Source organism: Amblyomma americanum, chromosome 1 (assembly GCF_052857255.1).
Source record: "Amblyomma americanum isolate KBUSLIRL-KWMA chromosome 1, ASM5285725v1, whole genome shotgun sequence".
In the NCBI taxonomy this organism is placed as follows: domain Eukaryota; kingdom Metazoa; phylum Arthropoda; class Arachnida; order Ixodida; family Ixodidae; genus Amblyomma; species Amblyomma americanum.
The window spans coordinates 408707443-408729459 of record NC_135497.1 but is presented as its reverse complement, the minus strand read 5'-3'; the positions used below and the strand labels follow the sequence as shown (position 1 = coordinate 408729459).

Here is a 22017-nt window from a genome sequence, read left to right as displayed (position 1 = left end):
TGCATGCATCTAGAAGTTTCCAGTGTTCAGTCTTTTTAGCGTCAGAGTCCGTAAAATTTGATTGGTTTATAGGTTTGGTTTATAGGGGTTTAACGTCCCAAAGCAACTTAAGCTATGAGAGACGCCGTAGTGAAGGGCTCCGGAAATTTCGACCACCTGGGGTTCTTTAACGTGCACTGACATCGCACAGTACACGGGCCTCTAGAATTTCGCCTCCATCGAATTTCGACCGCCGCGGCCGGGATCGAACCCGCGTCTTTCGGGCCGGCAGCCGAGCGCCATAACCACTCAGCCACCGCGGCGGCTCCCGTAGAAGTTGAGATCGGATCAATAGTATGAATGAAAATGCCACTGTCAATAGCGCTCTGTTGCGTGCACACACGGTCATGGGGTTTAGAATCATGGGTAATGTTCTTGATGGAAGGATATTTTTATTTAAATTCCTAAGACGGTATATAATATGGCATGGCAGCAGTATTCAGAAACGAGAATAGGGTGTAAAAATAAGTGGGTTCGTTTCGCCTTCGACTCTGGAGTGCGCGCACAAAATTTGCTCACAAAAAAAAAACAAAAACGTTTGCGTCGCTACGCCGATGACTGAACTGCGCATTGAAAAACCACGGCTAAGCTGAAATAAAAAAAAAATAGAGCAATCGCACGCGCAAGTCATCTGAAAACACGCAGGAAATTCGTTTCGCGGGGTGAAACGCGCGCGTCTACCGCAGACGCCGTGGCTGGCAAGGCACACCGATTGCTCACAGCGCCTCCGCAGCGGTCATTCAGCATCAGCCCCCACCGCAGGCGGCGGACGCCAGACTAGCAAGTATTTCTAGGGACCCTAGTGGATGACAGCTTTTACTTCCACCGGAAATGGAGACACCTTACTACTCACCGCCCCCGGCACGCAGGCCTGGAGGGCGGGGGCCGGAGCCTCCGTGACTAAAGGCTAATAGAAATTTTCTCTCTTCGCGGCATCAGCCACCAGGCGGATTGGCTTGTTTCTGCCGAGCGTGTTCTTTGCTGCGCAGCAGGGCTTCCCAGCTTTCTCTGCTATCAAACATTCGTCGAATCCGGGGTAGTCCGCGCATTCCCATATTCTCTGCTTGCGGGTAACTGTGGAAACCACCTGACTGTCGGAACCTGGACGAGCGCGCGCAAACCTATTCCGAAACCGTTGAGAACTACAGAGTTAACAGAAAACTAGTGCCACCGCCTGATAAGAAGCCATGTAATAGAGAAGCGACCGCAAGGCGGCGCCCGCTAGCCGGAAATTTCGTTAACCCAGTATGGGCCTTTCACGTCCTACCATGCCCAGGTAACACGAAAACCAAATCTCGACTGATACGTATGATTTGCGTAGGTTCAAGTGGCAATAAAAAAAAAAGTAAATTGAGTCGAAACGTTTGTGTACCGCTGCTGCAAAAAGCCTGGCCACCAACTTTTTGTAACGCCTGTAAACATGATCTAATTCAGTTCACCGGCAAGCTTACACGAGTCGCGCGAGGTAAAGCATTTGTTCATTTATTAATAGTTACTTGCCTAATTACTCCCGAAGGCGCTGTACTGCAGCGCGAAGAGACGGGGCGACCGGGAGGAAGCTCCCGCGTGCGCTTTCCTTCTGTCGCATGTTCGGGCTAGTGTTCAACCATGAAACTTCTGCACTTACCCATACGTTGTTTTTTGCATGCTGAACACACTTTTGAACAAAAATTATGGCTGTGTTTCGGAGCTCGCAGTGCTGCTCATCAAAACTAGTGTGCTGCAAGATATAGCTGCTGCTGTTGCATATCGAGATAACCGGCAGAATTGCTTGTGGCAGATATATGCGTACCGCGGCTCGACAACTTTGCCGTTCTGACTCAAGGACAAATTTGCATGAATCCTGGTGCCATTGCCGATCGTCAGCCATGACCAAGTGCTCATGAATGCAAATGTTTGCTTTGCTCAAGTATACTAGGCTTATATAATCGGTTTTTTGTTCAGTTAGGTGCAGCTGCATGTGCTGCGCACTGATGAAGGATTAAGAGAATTGCTTGTGCTGCCATGAGGTGCAAGCAATCAAGAAAAAGCCAAAAGGCACACAGTGCGTAACGAGCTCAAAAGTGTTCAAGACTGTGTGCCTCAAAGAGAGTGCTGGAAGCAGCCTTAGCTCAGCATGGATGTGAACCGGCTGGAAAAGGCAATGAGTTTACAAACAGGTAAGAAAGTAATGTAACGAAAAGAGAAGTATTGATGCACATATTTTGTGCAGGCAGTTTCAGCTGCGTACCACCAGACTGTCTGGTTAATGTGGAAAAGGCTGGGGGAGAACAACCGACGGATTCAACCACACTGTGTGCTGAGCGCTGTTCGAAAGTGTCATGCCAAAACTAGTTTATATACAGGCTTCAAGCATTACACGGAACGCCCGAACAAGAGAAGGTAAACGGCACTGGCAGAAGATTACGTCGATCTGTGGTTTGGTAGAGCGCGGGCCACAGCGAAGCAAGCGCAGCCGGACGGCCGGCCGACTCTCCGTGAATGGCGCACACTTCCGCCAGTTCTTCCTCACTGGCGTCCCCCCACCTGGCGCTTCCGGAAGCGAAGAGGGCGTGCGACGGAAGGTTTTTAAGAAGCGATTGCAGCTCTCTTTGCGGACAGAATCAGGAAAAAAATTTAGACAAGATTTTCAAGGTCCTTTCTTCCCAACCACAGCGTTTCATGCGATTTGAAAACAGTTTCAGCGTCCCTTTAACAAATCGGGAAGACGACTTTGGCGAAGCCGGTCCAAAAATCTGCTTGCCACTCGTCATGATAATCGGCCTGCATCGCAATAAAACACCGCCCCTAGCTTCGTACAACGGTGCAAATAGATCGATAACTTGCCAAAAACAAAAAATCCGAGCATCGCCAGCGGCGAATCAGGTTGTCAACAAGGCGGGTGAACGAAGCCACGGTGTTTCCCCGGCGATTTTCTCCAGGCGGTCATTCGCGCCGTCCGGCTAGACAGACGGTCTAAATGCGTGGTAGGGTCATTGAATTTTGTTCCTACACATCTGTCAACGGCGCAGACGCGACGCGAACACTGACACTCGAACCGTAGAATTAGCACAATGTCATCGACAACGGTGCACCGAAAAACTCAATTGCAAACTTCATAGCTGTACACATCGGGAAAAAAACTGCCCAGTAATCATGCGAAGCCCCTATTGCAAAACCGTTCAGTTTTCACGATCGCGCTGCGTACCTACAATGAGCAGGTAATCGTTTTTTGAGCACAACACCTCAGACTCGAGCCACGGCATTTCCGTGAACCCCCCGTATGAAAGCGGCCACTGCCTTCGCGATTCGAAATACCCCGCAGGTTGAATGCATGGGCGTGGCGACCGCGCCCTCGTTCAATCCTTGGTCAGATTAGAGCAGGGGTTGCACGCGCCCAGTAAGAACTTGAAACAGCCAAAGCTCACTGCCTTTTTTGCACCTGAATAAAGTTTTGCTTCACTGATTTTTTACTGCCTCGCCGGTGCGGCGCAATTAAAGCTCGACTGCTTTAGATTTTCTCGGGTGGTCGTTTATATCGAATTACCGCTTATAACGAATTTTTTCGCCATCCCGCTGACTTCGCTATAACGAGGGATTACTGTACTTCTGGACGGAACTAGGAAAACAAACTCCAAGCAAGCATAAACATCAAATTGTGGGCATGCACACAGCTGGGCTCAGCACTTCCATGCTGAGAATTTATTGCAGTGACTGGGGCTCCCGGCGAGATCTGCCCTGTGCAGCGGTCGATGGTGCCGACTTTCCCTGGCTCGTGGTGCGCTCGGATCTGAACACGTTGGCAGCCATCAGTTTATTGATGGCAGGCCACGGCTTTTGGATAACTTCAGCCGGCAGCTGCAGCGGGTTCCACGAAGATTTCAGGTTTTCCTTACGCTGGCTCATGGAGGGAAAAGTCAGCGTAGGCTTTTCGCCAGGCTCTAATCTGGGTCCCTCCGCATCCTTTCTGGTTGGCATCGCAGGCAGCGTCTGAATCGCCAAGAGAGAAAAGGGAATCGGGGAGAGGATATTTGTCAAGTTTGTTCCTTTTCAACACACTGTTCCATGTCTTCCTGTTCTCTAATAGCTTAATATCACATGTCAGCAATGTACAGCCCCACTAGGCGAGCCGAACTTCTCCAGTGAGGATGAGTACTGTGCCCATAATTCATGCAACAGCATTTAGGTTGTCATCTTGCAAAAAACCCCTGGTCCCTCCCTAACAAAATTGTCCTATTTGGTCGAAAGGGTCTCTACATCCTCAACACTGCCAAATTTGAAAATCTGAGGACCAGAATGATCTAGTACCTCCCATTGGTTTATCATATAAGATTTTACTAATCAAACCCAATGCTCACCTTAATCCATCCACTAACCTACTTTAATAAACCCACTAATCCACCTTAATCCATTTCCTGGGGTGTGCCTACTTCCAAAATTTGGGGGTCCTGTTGGAATATTTGAGGTTGGGCCATATGGCATCTTCTTCAAGACTGTAGGTAAGACCACAATTTTTTTTTTTTTTGAAGAGCATTACCTCTTCCTACTTATGTTTGTCAAGGACACGTCTGTCTCCAATGAAGGTCAAATCAACAGTTTCTACGTGACCACACTACATCACATAGCAACACTGGGCACGTAGCTCCTCAATTCTACCGATGCTTTCGATCAGTTATACATGTGCAAGTATAGCGGCCTTCGAAGTGAGACCCCCCCCAGGAACACCATTTGCATAAAATTTGGGGGCCACCTGTTTGAAGTGGTGTCAAATGGCTTGGCATGTTCCCGCTGATAAAATTACTAGTTGAGATGAAGCCCATAATATGTGCGAGATTCGCAACGACAACCTTTCCGCTCCAAAACCGTACATTCCGAGGGCCTTCAGACGGCCATTACGACTGAACCATTTGTCGCAGGGTGTTCCGGATCGTGTCAAACAATTTGTCACGCTGTGATGCACACGCATGTAAAATTAACCAGTATAACGAGGAAATATGCCAGATATAGCGAAGGTGGCTGTAAATCGCAATAGTGCAAAATCCACAAGGTACATGGCGCTGCTTGTGTCTTAGAAGGGATGTTTCCGGAAAAGAAACATCCGCAGGTGTTTGAATTCGGTCTTTTCCACGTTTTCTGAGCACACCGATGTAAACAATTGAAGCTCCCGTAGCTAACGCTCTCATATCGAATATGAGGCTGTGTTGGTGGAGTCGCATTTTTTTTTTTACATCTATAACTGCACACGGGACTCTCTACATCTAACTGCATCACCAGCGCTGAATGTTTGACAGGTGAAAACATCACGTGGACAGCCTTCTTATATGTCATTTGGTCACCACGGAACTGTACAGCGCCTATGTTCAAAATACACATTCTCTGCCGAGGATTTAGAAGTGGGCACCTTTCCGCAGTTGCATGCAGCTATCCCTATTACTTTGCCCCAGGAAAGGCAATACAGTAAAGCCTTGTTACAAAAGAAACTCAAGAAACCTGAGAAAGAAAATTCTAAACACTCTGAGGCTTCTGACAAGATCAGTTTATAGCACATCAGGATTTAAACACATTCACACACATTAACAGGAAATTGTTAATGTGATTTTGCATGGCTTCACTTCAACATGACATCTAGTTATTTGAGTTTGTGTCTGATGTGAAACTATCGCGGATAATTCGACGAACAGAACTATTCCATACAAACATGGCGACAGCCCAGGAGTCCGACCGATCTGACTACCGGCGTACGAAGCGACCAGCGCACCGCAGAAGCTGGGAGTGAGATACAACCCAACATAAATTCAATTCAACAGACTGTGCAGGAGTGCGAATGCAATTATAGAAGCAAAACGACTGAAATTTTCATGCAGTGAGACAGTAATAGCAACCATGTGATGTGCGACATCCGGCCGAAGAACAGAACAGTATCCAGCCAAGGGAATTAAAAGTGCAGCACATAGAAGTTGGCACGACATCGGTCGCACTGCATGAGCTTATCTGGGTTGCATCTCTTTTAAGGGGGGAGACGGCTCTTGGAGGCTAAAAAATCGCGAAAAAATCGATTTTTCAAAAATGGAATTTTCGAAATCTGCAGCTGTTTCTCTACCAGCCTGTGAATTTTCTATTCTTCAGAGCCAATAATTGTGCTGTAAAATGAGGATAAAACTTCAATCCGAGCTCTCTCTCGGCAGATTTTCGCGCAATAACGGGGCTCTTTCTGCGACATCCTATTATCGTTTCACTGCAGCGATCGCGGCCATCTTGGTTTCATTTGGAAGAGCTGCTTTTCGTTTTGAATTTCGCGCAGTTGCTGCTCTTTTATGTTTATTGAATGAGGGAGAAAATGCCGCCAAAAAGCAGTCGCAACGCGCGATGCTATTCGCTAGTCGGTGCACGTGACTGAAAGTTGCTATCTAATTGGCTGAAGGGTCTCGTGTCGTCTGCTGGAAGCGTCTGTTGAGCGCAAGCGGTAGCCATCTTGTCAAGGTGTGTTCGCTGGTGCATCTCGCGACGATGTCAACGCCGGCGCCAAAGTTCCGCACGACTCACAGATATGGGAAAAAGAGGAAAAAATCGCTTGTTCTGAAGAAGAGCGCCACGGTCACCTCGAGCACTGCGGACACCTCAAGCGCCGTGGATACGACTCCACCAGCAGATCGGGAGGTGCCGTCCGAGCTAGGCCTAACTGCGGCGCCGGTCGCGGAAGCCTCATCGGGCAGCGGTCGTGTTCGTCATGACACCCGAATGCTGCAAGCTTGTGAGATCGAAGAAACGGACAAGAAAGCGCAGGAGAAACTTCAGCAGATGGCATCAGCGGCAGCAACAGAGCGCAAGGCAGCGTTCTTCGGTGGAATGGGAGACTCCGCAAGTGCCCCACCCAGAGATACCTTCTCCATCGTCAGTTTGCGTTTGGTGAACGAGATGCTCGCGTCAGTGAAGTGCAAAGTATGCAACGGCGACGTGACGATTGAAAAATCCGATAGAGAGTACGGCCTCGCCGCCAAACTGACCCTGACATGTGAGAACTGTGGCGACATTTCATCTCGATGGAGTTCGCCGCGTGTGGAGACCGACCAGACAGTTAGCCCGTTCGTGGTGAACATCCTCGCCGCGCGCGCGATGCAGTCAACGGGAAACCAGCGTGCCGTGTTGAATGACATATTTTCGGTGATGAATATTTCCCACCGCGGTCTGCATTCAAAAACTTGGCAGAAATACGTCAAAAAAAGTTGACGCCCACGGTGGACCGTGCGGCGCAGAAGTTGGCTTCCGACTGCTCGTGATCAGTTCGGGAAGTTTACACAGAGTTTAATTTTGGAAATCCGGGCAACATCGCGGTGTCATTCGACGGCTCATGGATGACACATGGGCATTCATCGCACATCGGCGTCGGAACTGTGATTGAACTGTTCACAGGGCTTATTCTTGACTTTGTTGTTCTGAGCAATTTTTGCGCCGGCTGTGAGCAGGGCCCCAAAGAAGACGACCCGGCGTACCCATTGTGGAAGCAGAGCCACATCTGCCAAAAAAACACATCCAAGAAGGCTGGTGAAATGAAGGTTGAGGCTGCCCTGATCTTATTTCAGCGTTCCCTGCAGCAACAAAACCTCCGTTATACCACAATGCTGCCTGACGGGGACAGTCGCACGTTCCCCGCTTTGGAAGAAGCTGAAGTGTATGGATATATTGAAATCCATAAGGAGGATTGTGTGAACCACGTGCAGAAACGCATGGGCACTGCTTTGCGCAACGTGGTTACCAAACAGAAAGGTGCTGCTGGAGAATCGCTTGGTGGGAGAGGCAAGCTCACGCAAGATTTGATCGCTAAATTGAGCTCTTATTATTCGTGGGCGCTCAAATCCCACATAGGTGATGTGGAGGCCCTGCACAAAGCTGTGATGGCCACCTACCATCATGTGACGTCCAACGACTCCACTTCAAACCACAGCCTCTGTCCAACAGGTCCTGATTCTTGGTGCCGGCAGAATGCGGCAGAGGCCAGAGGCGAGGCAATGCCACCTCATCGGCACAATCTACCTCTTCATGTCTGCAATGCCTTACTGCCTATATACGAAAGGCTTTCAGACAGGAGACTGCTAGAATGCTGCCAACGAGGCAAGACTCAAAACAACAATGAGAGCTTGCACTTAATGATATGGTCCCTTGCTCGAAAGGAAAGGCATGCCTCTCTCTTCACAGTGCAGGCTGCTGTGGCTGAAGCAGTGATGAAGTTCAATGCAGGGAGCGAAAGAACTGCTGCATGTATACTGTAAGAGCTCAGCCTAATGCCTAGCCCCCAGACAACCAAGCGCATGCGGGAAAAAGATGTCCAGAGGAAAACAGCATCTGTGCAGAAGCGCAAATCTGCAGAAAATCTTCAGCGCACACTGAAAAAGCGCTATTCCAATCACTCTGGTCACACAGACTACGTCCCAGGAGGCTATTAGGTGTCTGCTAATGCCAGTATGTGAATAAATTTGAAGTACTTTGCCATAAACAACACTTCGTCTGTTTTTGCTGTTTTTCTCAAAATGGAAATTTTGGACTCGTAGCAAATCCCAAATTAGCATATCTCAGCATATATGGCAGATAGAACCACAATTCTTTTTTTAGCACGTAGCCATATGTGTACACTAGGTAATTTTGGGAGCAGAATTTGTAATTAAAGTTCAGAAATTTTTTAATTTGCCCTATTTCTCGATTGTCTTTAAAAATTACTTATGACGGTAAAATCAAAAAACTCTTTCCAACATTTCATCCATTTCGGTTTGTAGAACCTAACAAAGTGCAATTTATTAACTTTTTTAATCTCTTAATTGTACTTATTAATAAAGGGTATTAATTAAGTGTATCTCAGGAACTAATCAGCCTATCATGCAACCAATGACATTTTTGGAATCAGCACGACAAACTAGTCAAGGGTGTGTAATTTGATTAAATTTGGTGCAGAAACAAAAATCTTTTCTTTAAGAGCAGTCTCCCCCCTTAAATAGTGAAGAATTTACTCTAGGGACCTGAAAAAAGTTGTCCTCAGTAACAGAGTGTCTCTTGTAACCCTGCCTCTTTTATGCGATGTTAACATGGAAACATAAGGAAACCAACCAAGCCACTTTATAATGTCTTTTATAATGGAGTGTCTCTTGTAACCACGTATCTTGTTACGAGATTTTACTAGTTGCTAACGAGGCTTCTCTTTTTCACAAGCAACAGGCCAAAACTGACCAATAAGTGGCGCCACCACTGCTTCATTAGTATGAGTGTGCACCACTACTGCTTCATTAGTGTGAGTGTGCAGCCAGCAACTGGCATAGAATTGCACAGAGCGGCAATTCACTTCGAACTTGACAGCCAAATACCCAGCACATGCATGTGCTAGGCCCATACTCAGGCACGCCTACCTGGTGGACACTTACAAATTCAGTCTGTGCCAATTGGTTGGCGACCCAAATGCAGAGGCACTGGCTGCATGACAGCAGCTAACCTGCCTTTTCTGTTGCATTACCTCTAATGAAACTGCACACCAACCATTGCATCAGTAACTGCAGTGCAAAAATAAATATTCGAAAACTTGCGCTATAAATGCTGATTCATAACTGTTCCAAGGCAGAAGCAAGTGGTTGGGCTTGGTTTAAAGGTGATGGGAGTTTTGTTGCAACTAATGCAATCCGAGGCAATGGCAGCAGTGTTTGCCGTTTTAGAACGCTAGCTTTCAATGCGGAGGTTCTCGGGAAAGGCGTTGCAGTTTTCGTGGTCAGAAAGTGGCCACGGTGAACCTGACTGAGGCTCCAAAGGCTTGGAAGGTATGTGAACGCCATAGCTAGGCTTCAAAGGGAAAGGAATAATGCACGAAGAAATGGAAAACTGGGAATCAGTCTTAAAACTGCCCTACCACTTTTGGTGAAGAAACACCAGCAAAAGCCTCAACCCCCTTAATGACAAGTAACTTAGCAGGGAACCTCCGGGTCATCACCACGCACCCTGTACTCAGAAATGGCTGCAACCACTATGTGAAACAGTGCACATCCTTTAACACAAAATGCATTTAATAGCCCAAACAGATCCTAGACAATGGTGTTGAGGCAGCAACAACACGATAGCACAGCAGGAGTGTTGCCACACCAATGGGCGCTGAGAAGACATACTCCCTTCTCGCCACTTCCAGATCACTGAACTGCTTTTGAAGCAATTTTTGAAATGTATACCATATCTACTCGCGTAATGAACCCCCTTTTTCCAGAAAAGTTGACATCTGTTTAAGGGGAGGGTTCATTACGCAGAAAAAAAAGTTTCAACACATTTTTTTTGGAAGGGTCGATATTTCATATCATACCTCCATCTGTCTGTCATCAAAAAACTCCCGTGGTCAGATGCGTGCGTGGGTGCTGCTGGTGTTTAGCACGGTGATGCGATCCTGCAATTTTGCGGTAGCCAGCGGCACGTCTAGATAACGCGAGCATGCTGAACGGCCCCGCCCCCCCCTGAAGGTCAGGTGCACGTTTTTTTATTTTTTGGGAGAGGTTTAAAGAGGATGGCAATGAGTGCCTTAGCTTACAGCATACAACGTCTTGGCGCTCTGCCAAGTTCGCCCCCCCCCCCCCTCCCCCTCTGGCAAGAGCTCTCCTCAAAAGATAGACAAGTGATGTTATCAGCAGCCAGCACTGCCAAGGAGTGGGCTGCACTCCCCCATCCATAGTGTTAAAAATGTGTGAAATAGAATTTATACATATCATTAAGTACAAGGTGCAAAACAGTTATAATGCTGCCTTTCTCACTTTGAAAAAAAATCTGTAATCTTCTTCTGCACTTTGTGGGGACCTGCCCTGCAGCCCCTCTGAGTTTGCTTTCCCGCGAGGCACCGTGCAGCAGCAGTCTCACCCCGAGGACGAACGCGTTCCCTTGTCAGTTACATTAACTGGCGAGAGAGGGCGCCAGCGTCGCTGCGCGGGAGACTGCTGAAGCCCGCCCACGGGAGATGGGGTCTCTTCGGCTGGGACAATCGCCGCGAGCGGACGCGTCGCTCGCGGCTCCGCTCTTCGCCGGCGGGGCGAAGAAGCGACGGGGAGACAGGCTCCCGTACGCGACCCGTCCGGCCTGCGGAGTTTATATCCCTTGCCCTAGCGCGGGCGAACATTCGCTCGGAACCTTGCTGGTGAGTCGGACGACCTCGATTCATTAGCGTGCCTTGTTGCTAGCTGGCATTATTGTTGCTGTAGCAATAAATGCCTGTTTGTGTCAGCCAGTGTGCCGTACCTTTGTTCCCCCAGAGCAAGGCCCGGCGTGGTCGGCGAGCGCTCGGTAGCGTATGCGATCACGGGGTGGGGTCCGGGCGGCTTTGAACCGTGTCAGCCGCGATTGAGTGGGGAGAACGTACTTATCTCCCCAATTCAAACCCCACATCTGGCGCCCAACGTGGGGCCTGCTCTTGGAACATTGGACGACTGTCGGTTCGGTTCGAGGAACGCTCTTTGTCCGGACTTGACAAGTGCTAGGCCTAGAGTGAATTTTGATCACTAGGACCTGCGGCATGCTTTCTTGAGTGCGAGTATTGCGCTGCAGCATGTTTGAACTTTTCGACATGCTCAGCACATTTTTTTTTCCCTGGAGTTTCTTCGTGAGAATCGGTCCGCATCGAGGGAGCGCGAGGCCTAGCGCTCGCGGAGTCGCCGGGCCCGAAGCGAGTGAGTACGGAAGCCGCGTGGGTGGTCCGAGTTTCTGTATATATTTTCTCTACTGTCTCTTTTTCGACTCTGGGAGTCGCGCGGCTCCGGGAGCCGGGTGGCCTGGGGCCACGGGTGCCGCTACGAGCTCGCTGGTATTGCAGCTCGGCACCGGGTGCTCCAACACCGTCCGATACGGTGGGCGCCGACCGCTCAGAAGCTGCTTTGTGCAGTGAGCGGGGTAGGACCACCCCACAAAGCTGACGCCTCCTCGCGGCTGCGCGCACATAACCCGTTTCGGGTCTTTGTTGTGGTCACGGTCGTTGTCAAAGCGGTAGTTAGGCCTGAGGCTTTTCAGAGCTGCCTGCACCACGTTAAAAGAGACGCGACCACCGGACCGTGTCGTTGAGAGGGGGCATACTTTGCTGCCCGCCCGTTTTTGTTTGTTTGTTTGTAACCTCGCACGAACTGAGCAGTCTCGTTCAACTCAAGAAAGGGCTTTGTTCACTCGAACTTTGCGTTTGCACAGCCGCCGACACGTTTTGCTAGCGAGTTAGGCATTGTGCCACGAGGCCCTTGCGGATGCCGTTTCCCCTCCTGTGACCTACGTTAAAGGCACGCCGAGAGCGTTTCGGCAATTTTGCAGATCCGGTGGAGCCACCCAGGCTTGCTGTCCGGTGCACATCGTCTCGCTGCCACCTGCTGCGACGGAGCGGCCTGTATCCTGTGCGCCGCATCCACCCGGGGCAGCTGTGGCGAGACCAGTCAGCAGTCACCTCCGGCTGCTGCTGCCCTGGCGACTACTGCAGGATCCTGGCCTGCAGTTTTCCCACCGGCCTTCGATTCGCGGGCCTGCGGACACAGTAGTCCGCGGGCCATACGAGTCGTCCCAGCGGAGACCCTCACGCCGCCTTCGGAATACCGTGGAAGTCTGCGTGGACGCTGTCGGCGTGACCTCCGCTGCAAGACGTGCCTCAAGGAGATGACCAGGAGACTCCTCCATAGCATGTACCTTCAGGCGCGTGGGTCTATTTAAGGTTGGGGGGATGTGGGGACCTGCCCTGCAGCCCCGAGTTTGCTTTCCCGCGAGGCACCGTGCAGCAGCAGTCTCACCCCGAGGATGAACGCGTTCCCTTGTCAGTTACATTAACTGGCAAGAGAGGGCGCCAGCGTCGCTGCGCGGGAGACTGCTGAAGCCCGCCCGCGGGAGATGGGGTCTCTTCGGCTGGGATAATCGCCGCGAGCGCGTCCGCTCTCGCTCGCGGCTCCGCTCTTCGCCGGCGGGGCGAAGAAGCGACGGGGAGACAGGCTCCCGTACTCGACCCGTCCGGCCTGCGGAGTTTATATCCCTTGCCCTAGCGCGGGCGAACATTCGCTCGGAACCTTGCTGGTGAGTCGGACGACCTCGATTCATTAGCGTGCCTTGTTGCTAGCTGGCGTTATTGTTGCTGTAGCAATAAATGCCTGTTTGTGTCAGCCAGTGTGTCGTTCCTTTGTTCCCCCAGAGCAAGGACCGGCGTGGTCGGCGAGCGCTCGGTAGCATACGCGATCACGGGGTGGGGTCCGGGCGGCTTTGAACCGTGTCAGCCGCGATTGAGTGGGGAGAACGTACTTATCTCCCCAATTCAAACCCCACAACTTGTACTTTTAAAGCACAGGAAGTAACAAAACTGTCCTTAGAGTCAATGTTTTTGTACACTTCTTCTGGCACATCTTGCTGTTGAGACACAAAGTCTCTCAACTTTCCAAGTTACCCTACAACCCCAGCAAGAGTTATAGGGCTTGAAACTGGCTCTGCAGTTGCCTCTTCTTTGTTGCACTCTTCTTCAGGATGAACACTGGAAACAATCTCCAGATCCATCTGTCTAGCACAGGTAATCAGTGCACTGTCACACTGTGCATAGTCTTCAAACGAAGTACTATTGCTATCGACCTCCAGCTGATAACAGATCTCTGCCCACATCGCGGAGTCTATCATCTCGTCGCGCTGTTCCTCAGGCTCGCATTCATTGCTCAGGGGGAAAAGGCCAGATTTCTGCCAGCAGTTCCTAATGGTAGCCGGAGTTACTGACCACCAGGAGCCTGTCACCATCTTGGCCGCCTGCCTGACGTTGATGGGGGCATTGCTGCCAGCCCTCAGATTGACCAAAATCCGCTGAACCAGCCGCCGTCGGTACTCCACCTTCAGGCTTTGAATGATGCCCAGGTCGAGCGGTTGAAGCACAGCCGTGCGGTTAGGCGGAAGGTATTCGACACGCACATTGCTGAAATGGACATCAACAAGGTGGGCTGAGCAATTGTCCACTATCAGAATAATGTTTCTCTTTGCCTTCCTCATTTCTTTGTTCAGGTCAGGAGCCATTCGCTGAATATATTCCTGGTCATCCATGCCTTCTGGTTGCTTTTATAGGTACATGGCAGTGAAGGGAGACCTTTAAAACATCGTGGTTTCGCATATTTCCCTATCACTAGTGGCTTGAGCTTGTGGGTGCCACTGGCGTTGCAGCAAGAGAGCACAGTAACTCCAACCTTTGACTGCTTCCTGCCTTTGCAAATGTCGTCCTTGAAAGCCATTGTCTTGTTTGGAAGAGTCTGATAAAACCTACCAGTCTCATCCGCGTTGTAAATGTCGTCAGGTGAATATCTGATAATGACATCGCGAAGTTTTTCATCCCTCCAGGTTCTCGCTGCCTCTTGGTCGGCATCCTTGCTTTTGCCGCAAATCGTTTTCCATGCGATCCCATGCCTATCCCGAAATCGTGTAAGCCATCCACTGCTTGCTTCGAAGCCGCAAACATCCAGAAGAAGAGCAAATTTCTTCGCTTTGCCCTGTATCATCGGGCCGGACACTGGAATGGTTTGGGATCGTAGGTCGCAAAGCTATACCACAACGGCATCATCCACTTCTTTGAAGTACCCCGTGCAGTCGTTTCCTGGTGGGAGTCATCGAAGTTTCTCCTTCAAGCTTCGATTTTTGTTTCACAATCATTGACAACATTGACGGTGCAATTCCATAGTCCTTTGCAACATCCACTTGCCTTTGACCGTTGTCCAGGCGCTGAAGGATTTCCAGCTTGTCCGAGAGAGACAACCGCTTCCGTTTCGTCACACTCATCTCGAAAGTGGGCACGCGAATTGCCGTTGTTACTTAAAACTGGAAGGCTGAACGGAGCCGATGAAGAACGCACCACGTGGGTTGTGTGCACACGCGGAACCGACGAGACTGGAAGGAAAGAGACGATGACCATGCCAGGACTAGCCGGTTGGAAAAAAAAAACACACACACATCACGTGGTTTGTGGTGTGGCAGATCACCGCTTTGCTTTGGCGGCACTGTAAGCGCCAGCGATGTTACTTTGTTCATGGCCTTTGAGATCACACGCACGCTCGTTTCGCGCGGGTGATCTCGGAGGCCATGCCTCATTGCCGTTCGTCTTCCGTGCCGCTGCTTTGCCCCAGGGGAGCTGTAGCGCCAGCGACGTTACACTGCCGCTAGAGCGGTGGTTTGATGAGGGCGGGCATCAGTTGTGCCTGCAGTGCAGGGCACAAAACTTCGTTGAACTGATCGGAAAAATAAGCCTGGGTCCTTTGAGCGAGTTCGTTAAACTGAAATATTGACTGTTCCAAAAGTCGTTTAAGTGAAACCTTTTTGCATAGAATCTATAAGAAAACTGCCGGGAATTTTTAAAAAGTTCGTTCTGAAATATTCAATAAACCGATGTTCGTACAACTGAGAGTTTACTGTACAACATTATCCTCAGTGACCGTGCGAAAGAAACGAGCTAGAACTAAGCGCCACCCAACCCCTCCAACAGGAATGTGCAGAGACTCACGGCTGCCCAGGCTAGCTGCTTCTTCAGAACCTCCCGTTCCTCGTTTAAATTGAGCGTGGCCACAAGGGTGGTCAGGGTGCCAAGCAGGCGCCGCACCACAAACTGGTCGCAGGGACCCAAGGCAGCTGGCACCTTGTTCTCCATGACATCTTGCAACATCTGGTAGATATTGTCAAAGTTGGGGAGCTCTGCACCGTCAACCTCCGTGGGTTCGGTGAAGGGCTGCCGCTGGAACGATGCCACCACCTGCACAAAGACAGCAGGCAAAGAACAAGGGATCAATGCAAGCAGGCTGACAAAGGGTGACTGCAGGCCTTCCAATGCTGACACATTACTGCCACCTCTCTGGAATGACGACTTGACTCTAATGGCACAATGGCAGCTTGCTCACAGAGCACTTCCTCAGGAATGCATAAAACGAGCATGAATAGAGAGTAAGACACATCCACAAAAAAAAATGACAGCTCATTGAGCCTAAGTCACATTGCAGAAACACAACAGTGACATCAACCAAACACTTTCGCCAGCGAGCCATTAACAAGTTGCCGAACCAACTCATTCCCAAACATGTCACACTGCACAAGCAGCAGAGAAACAAGACAGATTGCTGTAGCATTGCCTCAGTACGACAACTTTTGGGAACCAGTACTAGGAACAAACACCGTTCGTGGACACTGTTTGGCCTGCTCTCCAGTTGGGCAAATTTTCTGGCTACAACACACCAGCCAAAGCACGCACTTTGCAGTGACTGACCGCTTTTGTGCCTTTCCCAATTGCAAACATTGTTCGCAAAACATTTCCTTTAGCCGCATTGTTGTCTGCCGCAATGCAGCATCTTGCAGGCATGCAAATGCCAGTGGGCAGACTACTGTTGTCGACACAGTCAGATGGCTGGCTGCCGTGCCTCGATCCAGCCGACACCTCCGCTGGAGCCACTATGGAGGAGCGCCATCCGGTCTGCATCCCATTCTTGAGTGCTAATTACCACGCAACGAAGGGGGTACAATCAGCATGAGCTTAAGGAAAGATCATTAGAAGAGAGAACTACAAAGTGGGATCAGGTTTCACAGGTGAGCACAAGTTATTTGCCCAAGCGTATTGAAAACCAAGATTAACAAATCAGTAGTGTCACACTGTTTCTCCGAGATTCTTTGAAGGGGCATGTTCCATGTAGGCATTTTAGTGTGTACTACACTCGCTTCGGAAGTGAGATGGTGTAAGGTGTAGGCGCATTTCCTGCCACACGTATACATCGTTCGAGCCAGAATCGGCGACGCAGAACAGCAGCATAACTACTGTGGCAGTAGCCGCACACGACAGTTATTAGTCCTACATCTTCACTGCAGAACGCATAAAGCACTAGACAGCACAAGGTGCTTCCTGCCCTCACAGCTGTGCTTGGAAAGAGGTGACGGAGGAGCGCCGCCCAAATCTTTTCCGGTGTGACAAGGAGTTCGCCAACAGTTGTCACAGAAGTTTCAGATACCGTAATCCCTCGTTATAACGAAATCGCACTACTCGAAATTTCTTCCAGTCCCAACCCAAACGCATGCATTTCAAGCCGCATTACTCGAAGCGCACGAAGTGCTTGAGCCACTTAGAGCGAAGTGGCAAGTGTAGGCATCGGCGCCGCGGCGACCCTTTTTCGCATGTAGTGTCAAATTAATACCGGCGACGAATTAGACTCGTGCAGGTACAGAACAGGCCACAAAAGTACCAAACCTACAATCGATGACCTGCCTAGTAACCAGTACCAAGCGAGTGCAGAGTGCGGGCCCCATCTGTTTACAGCGGATGCGAACGGAAGCGCGCCCGAATCAGTCGCAACCGCATCGCTGTGGTCCCTGCGATAGAATCCAAACGAAAATAAAAATTTGGGGATGCTTTGCGATGCCAGAAAACCGCAATCTCTTGGATGCTGAAAAGTACCCAAAAGACCACGGGCAGACTTGTGCAGTAGCATTCCATGGGGTGCCCTCTAAGCAAAATTTTACCACTCTAACGAACATTTCTGGTGCTGAAACGTGCCAAAGAGCACAAAAGTGTCCCTCCCATTAAAGGCACATTCACGCTTGAGAGTCGCATGCGACGACGTGAAACGTGCCAAAGAGCACAAAAGTGTCCCTCCCATTAAAGGCACATTCACGCTTGAGAGTCGCATGCGACGTGAGCTTTCGGCAACAAACTGAGCTGCTTTCTGCCTGCCGTGGTTGTCGCTAAGCCTAACCATTTCACATGGCGGGTCAACACAACCACGGCGCTCCCCGGCGATTTTCTCGAGCCGGTCATGCTCAATTCGTGCGATCCGACCAGACAAACAGTGTAAATGCGTGGTACGGTCATTGAATTTTGTTCCTAGACATCCGTCAACGGCGCGAACACTGACACTCGAACCCTAGAACAAGGCACAGTGTCGTCGACAACGGTGCGCCGCAAAACTCTCGCCGAAAAACTCAAGTGCAAACTTCACAGCTGTACACATCGGGAAAAATACTGCCCAGTAATCATGCGAAGCCCCTATTGCAAAACCATTCCAGCTTTCACGATTGCGCTGCGTACCTACAATGAGCAGCTAATCGTTTTTTGAGCACAACAAACACGACTCAAGCCATGGCATTTCTGTGACCCCCTCCATGAAAGCGGCCTCTGCCTTCGAAGTACCCCGAAATACCCCCATAAAAGCGGGCACTGCCTTCGCGATTCGAAATACGCTGAAGGTTGAATGCATGGGCGGTGACCGCAGCCTCGTGCAATGCTTGGTCAGATTAGAACAGGGCCGAGTTGCACGTGCCCAGTAACTGAACATGAAACAGCCAAAGCTCACTGGCTTTTTTGCACCTGTGTAAAATTTTGCTTCATCATCATCAATTATTGATCCCTTAAGGACCCTTCACAGGGTATTACATAGGGGGGGGACGTACGTAGGACAATACAAGAACAAAGTCAGAGGTTGAGAAAAAAAGAACAAATATAGTAAAAACATATATATAAACATACAATGAAGGCAATTAGGACAACGAATACAATCAGTGAGATCAAATGAGAACACAACTAAAACAGTTACAAAAACAATCAATCGATCACAGAACGGGATTTACAAACGAGTGGCTCAAGCACATCAAACTGTGGGCGAGAAAAGAAATATAGACAAATTTAATGTTCAAAGAAAGACAGTAACCGGTCTTTAAATTTGACAGGGTCACTTTCCATGACAGTAGAATCTGGCAATTCATTCCCTTCCTGTATTGCGATTGGAAGAAATGACTTATTAAAAGCAGATTTTGATCCATGAAGGCGCTGTATACTTAAGGGGGGGAGGCTACTCTTAAAGAAAAAAATTTTGTTTCTGCACCAAATTTAATCAAATTGCACACCCATGACTAGTTTTTCATGCTGATTCCGAAAATGTCATTGGTTTCATGACAGGATCATTAGTTATTGAGATACACTTAATTACACCCTTCTCACTAATAAGCACAATTAAGAGAAAAAACACATTAAAAAGTTTATAAATTGCACTTGGTTGGGTTCTAGAAACAGAAATGAATACAATGTTGGAAACAGTTTTTTAATTTTACTATCATAAGTAGTTTTTAAAGACACTGAAACTCAAGGTACAAATAGTGCCTAACTTGCAATCAAAAACTAGAGCAAATTAAAAATTTCTGAACCTTAATTACAAATTCTACTCCCAACATTGTGTAGACTACACATATGGCTACTTGCTAAAAAAAGAATTATGGTTCTATCTGCCATAGCTGCTGAGATATGCTAGTTTGGGACATGCTACGAGTCCAAAATTTCCATCTTGAGAAAAACAGCAAAAACAAACGAAGTGGTGTTTATGGCAAAGTACTTCAAATTTATTTATATACTGGCATCAGCAGACACTTAATAACCTCCTGGAAGGTAGTCTGTCTGACCAGAGTTATTAAAATGGCGCTTTTTGAGTGAGCGCTGAAGATTTTCTCGTTCACCGAGCGCAAGCTGACGATAGGTGTCGCCGGGTGGGGCAGTTGCGACGTCTCCCATTGCACCGAAGAATGCTGCCTTTCGCTCTGTTGCTGCCGCTGATGCCATCTCCTGAAGTTTCTCCTGGGCTTTTTTGTCCCTTTCTTCTATCTCGGAAGGTTGCATCATTCGGGTATCGCGACGAACACTGCCGCTGCCCGATGAGGCTTCCGCGACCGGCGGCGCCGTTAGGCCTAGCTCGGTCGGCACCTCCCGATCCGCTGGCGGAGGCGTACCCACGGTGCCTGTGGTGTCCACGGTGCTCGAGGTGACCGTGGCGCTCTTCTTGAGGTTGTTAATGAGCGATTTTTTCCTCTTTTTTTCCATATCTGTGCGTCGTGCTGAACTATGGCGCCGGCGTTGACATCGTTGCGAGATGCACCAGCGAACACACCTTGACAAAATGGCTACCGCTTGGGCTCAACAGACGCTTCCAGCAGACGACATGAGGCCCTTCAGCCAATCAGATAGCAGCTTTCAGTCACGTGCACCGACTAGCGAATAGCATCGCGCGTTGAGACTGCTTTTTGGCAGCATTTTCTCCTTCATCCAATAAGCATAAAGGAGCAGGAACTGCACGAAATTTAAAACGAAAAGCAGCTCTTCCAAACGAGACCAAGATGGCCGCGATCGCTGCAGTGAAACGATAATAGCATGTCTCGGAAAAAGCCCCGGTATTGCGCGAAAATTTGCCAAGAGCGAGCTCGGATCGAAGTTTTATACTCCTTTTACAGCTCACATATTGGCTCTAGAGATTAGAAAATTCACAGGGTGGTAGAGAAACTGCTGCAGATTTCGAAAATTACATTTTTGAAAAATCGATTTTTTCGCAATTTTTTCGCCTCTAAGAGCCGTCTCCCCCCTTAAGCTATTGAATAAGCGTCGAGATGAACGTGCTGGTGGATGAAGAAAAGTTTGGCGCAGATGCGTGAAATGATAGAATATCTTGTGAAAGAAGCATAGTCGTGATATCTTGCGGCGAAAGACTAATGAGGGGAGAGCCAGTGATGATTTTATACTGCTGATACTGATTTTGTAGTCGTAGTTCGCTGAATACATTTTATTTTGGCTTCCTCGCAGTTGCGGCACAATTAAAGCTCGACTGCTTTAGTTTTTCTCGGGTGGTCGCTTATATCGAATTACTGCTCATAACGAATTTTTTACTGTCCCGCTGACTTCGTTATAACGAAGGATTACTACGTTGCTGGATTGAAAGGGACTTGCTTCCAATGAGCTTGTTTTGCTGTGGTATGATGGGGTCACCAACATTACAGAAATTTCACATTGGCGAACGGAGTTTGCAGACTGTTCCCGAGGAGAACAGAATGGTAAATTACAGATGTAAAATGTGAGAGTCCACCAAGTACAACAGGATCCTCGCACACCAATGTTGTCACGTCAATTTCCCTCTGTGGAGAGTACACTTAATTTGCTGCCCTTTTTAGCCATGTGGTCTAGCTAGCCCTGGGAATGTGTGGATTCATGAGGGACGAGTGCTGTTGCCATTCACTTCTTTACCCTGATGGGAGAGAGAGACACCTGAGCATTTTTTCAAACACCAAGAATTCAAAACAAATCTAGTCTTCACTTGGATTTTAGCATGGCCTTGGTTTCGGACTACAGCAGGTGGCCCTGGATGCCGCAACCGAGGTACTCCTCACACTACTGATGCCTTTACAATACACAATGGATGTGGTAGAAGGATGCAGCCTGCTGTTGCCTTCTCACCTGCACGAGCGCCTGTGAGCGGTCAACGCGACGCCGCTCCACGTCCAGCGCCCTCCGTAGGATGCGGAGAGCTTGCGCTGTGCGTCTGCCAGTTGCGCCATCCACCACGATGCGATCTTTCTTGCACCGGTGCTCCATCAGGAAATAGCTGCAAGAATTAGAGCGAAATTTCATATTTATTTCCTTTTAATAAAAATCCTTTGACAACATGTCATCAATAATTTTGGTGGCTTCATATCTGGTGCCACTGATTTCCTCTCATCAGACCTACCACACCTGCACTCCTTGTGGCTCAAGCAACCGACATGGGTGGTTTCTACATTCTGAAGGGAAGGTTGCTAGTCTGACATCACCAGGAGGAACTGTTGGCGGCATGACTCTGCTGGAGAGAGTTTTAGCTTCTTGTAAATTTTGCTTCATTTTCTCAATATGTACTGCTTCAAACCTGTAAACAATACACTGCTTGAAACCTGTGAAACAGTATCTCTAGCATGTTGCACTAATTTGTGGATGCAGCATCGGTGACCAAACAAAAAAATGACGTGTAGCAACTAATAAGAGTTTTTGTCAACTGAAAAAGCTGGGAACACACAAATAGTAGAGCACACCACACACAGGGAAAAATTAACACTATTCAAAGGATGTTTGTGCATATACACTTCTAATAACGCCAGGGGCTTTTGATAATTTCTTACTGGTCACTAAAATTCTGCATTACATCAGAGCAGACCTTTGTGCACCGCCTAGAAAATCATACCGGGGCACCACATGGACTG

The 22017-nt window shown here is 49.0% G+C and overlaps 1 protein-coding gene across 1 annotated transcript in view; it reads right to left on the bottom strand.

The window, feature by feature from the left end:
* Positions 1 to 3674: 3674 nt before the first annotated feature.
* LOC144115793 (uncharacterized) overlaps positions 3675 to 22017 on the bottom strand; it is a 36853-nt gene continuing 18510 nt past the window's right edge. Inside the window, exons 5-7 of the mRNA XM_077650286.1 lie at positions 21242 to 21389; positions 15503 to 15748; positions 3675 to 4008 (exon numbers count right to left, since the gene is read on the bottom strand). Of these exons, the coding sequence (XP_077506412.1) occupies positions 3721 to 4008; positions 15503 to 15748; positions 21242 to 21389 (682 nt within the window). The 3' untranslated portion in view covers positions 3675 to 3720. The remainder of the gene's footprint in view (positions 4009 to 15502; positions 15749 to 21241; positions 21390 to 22017) is intronic.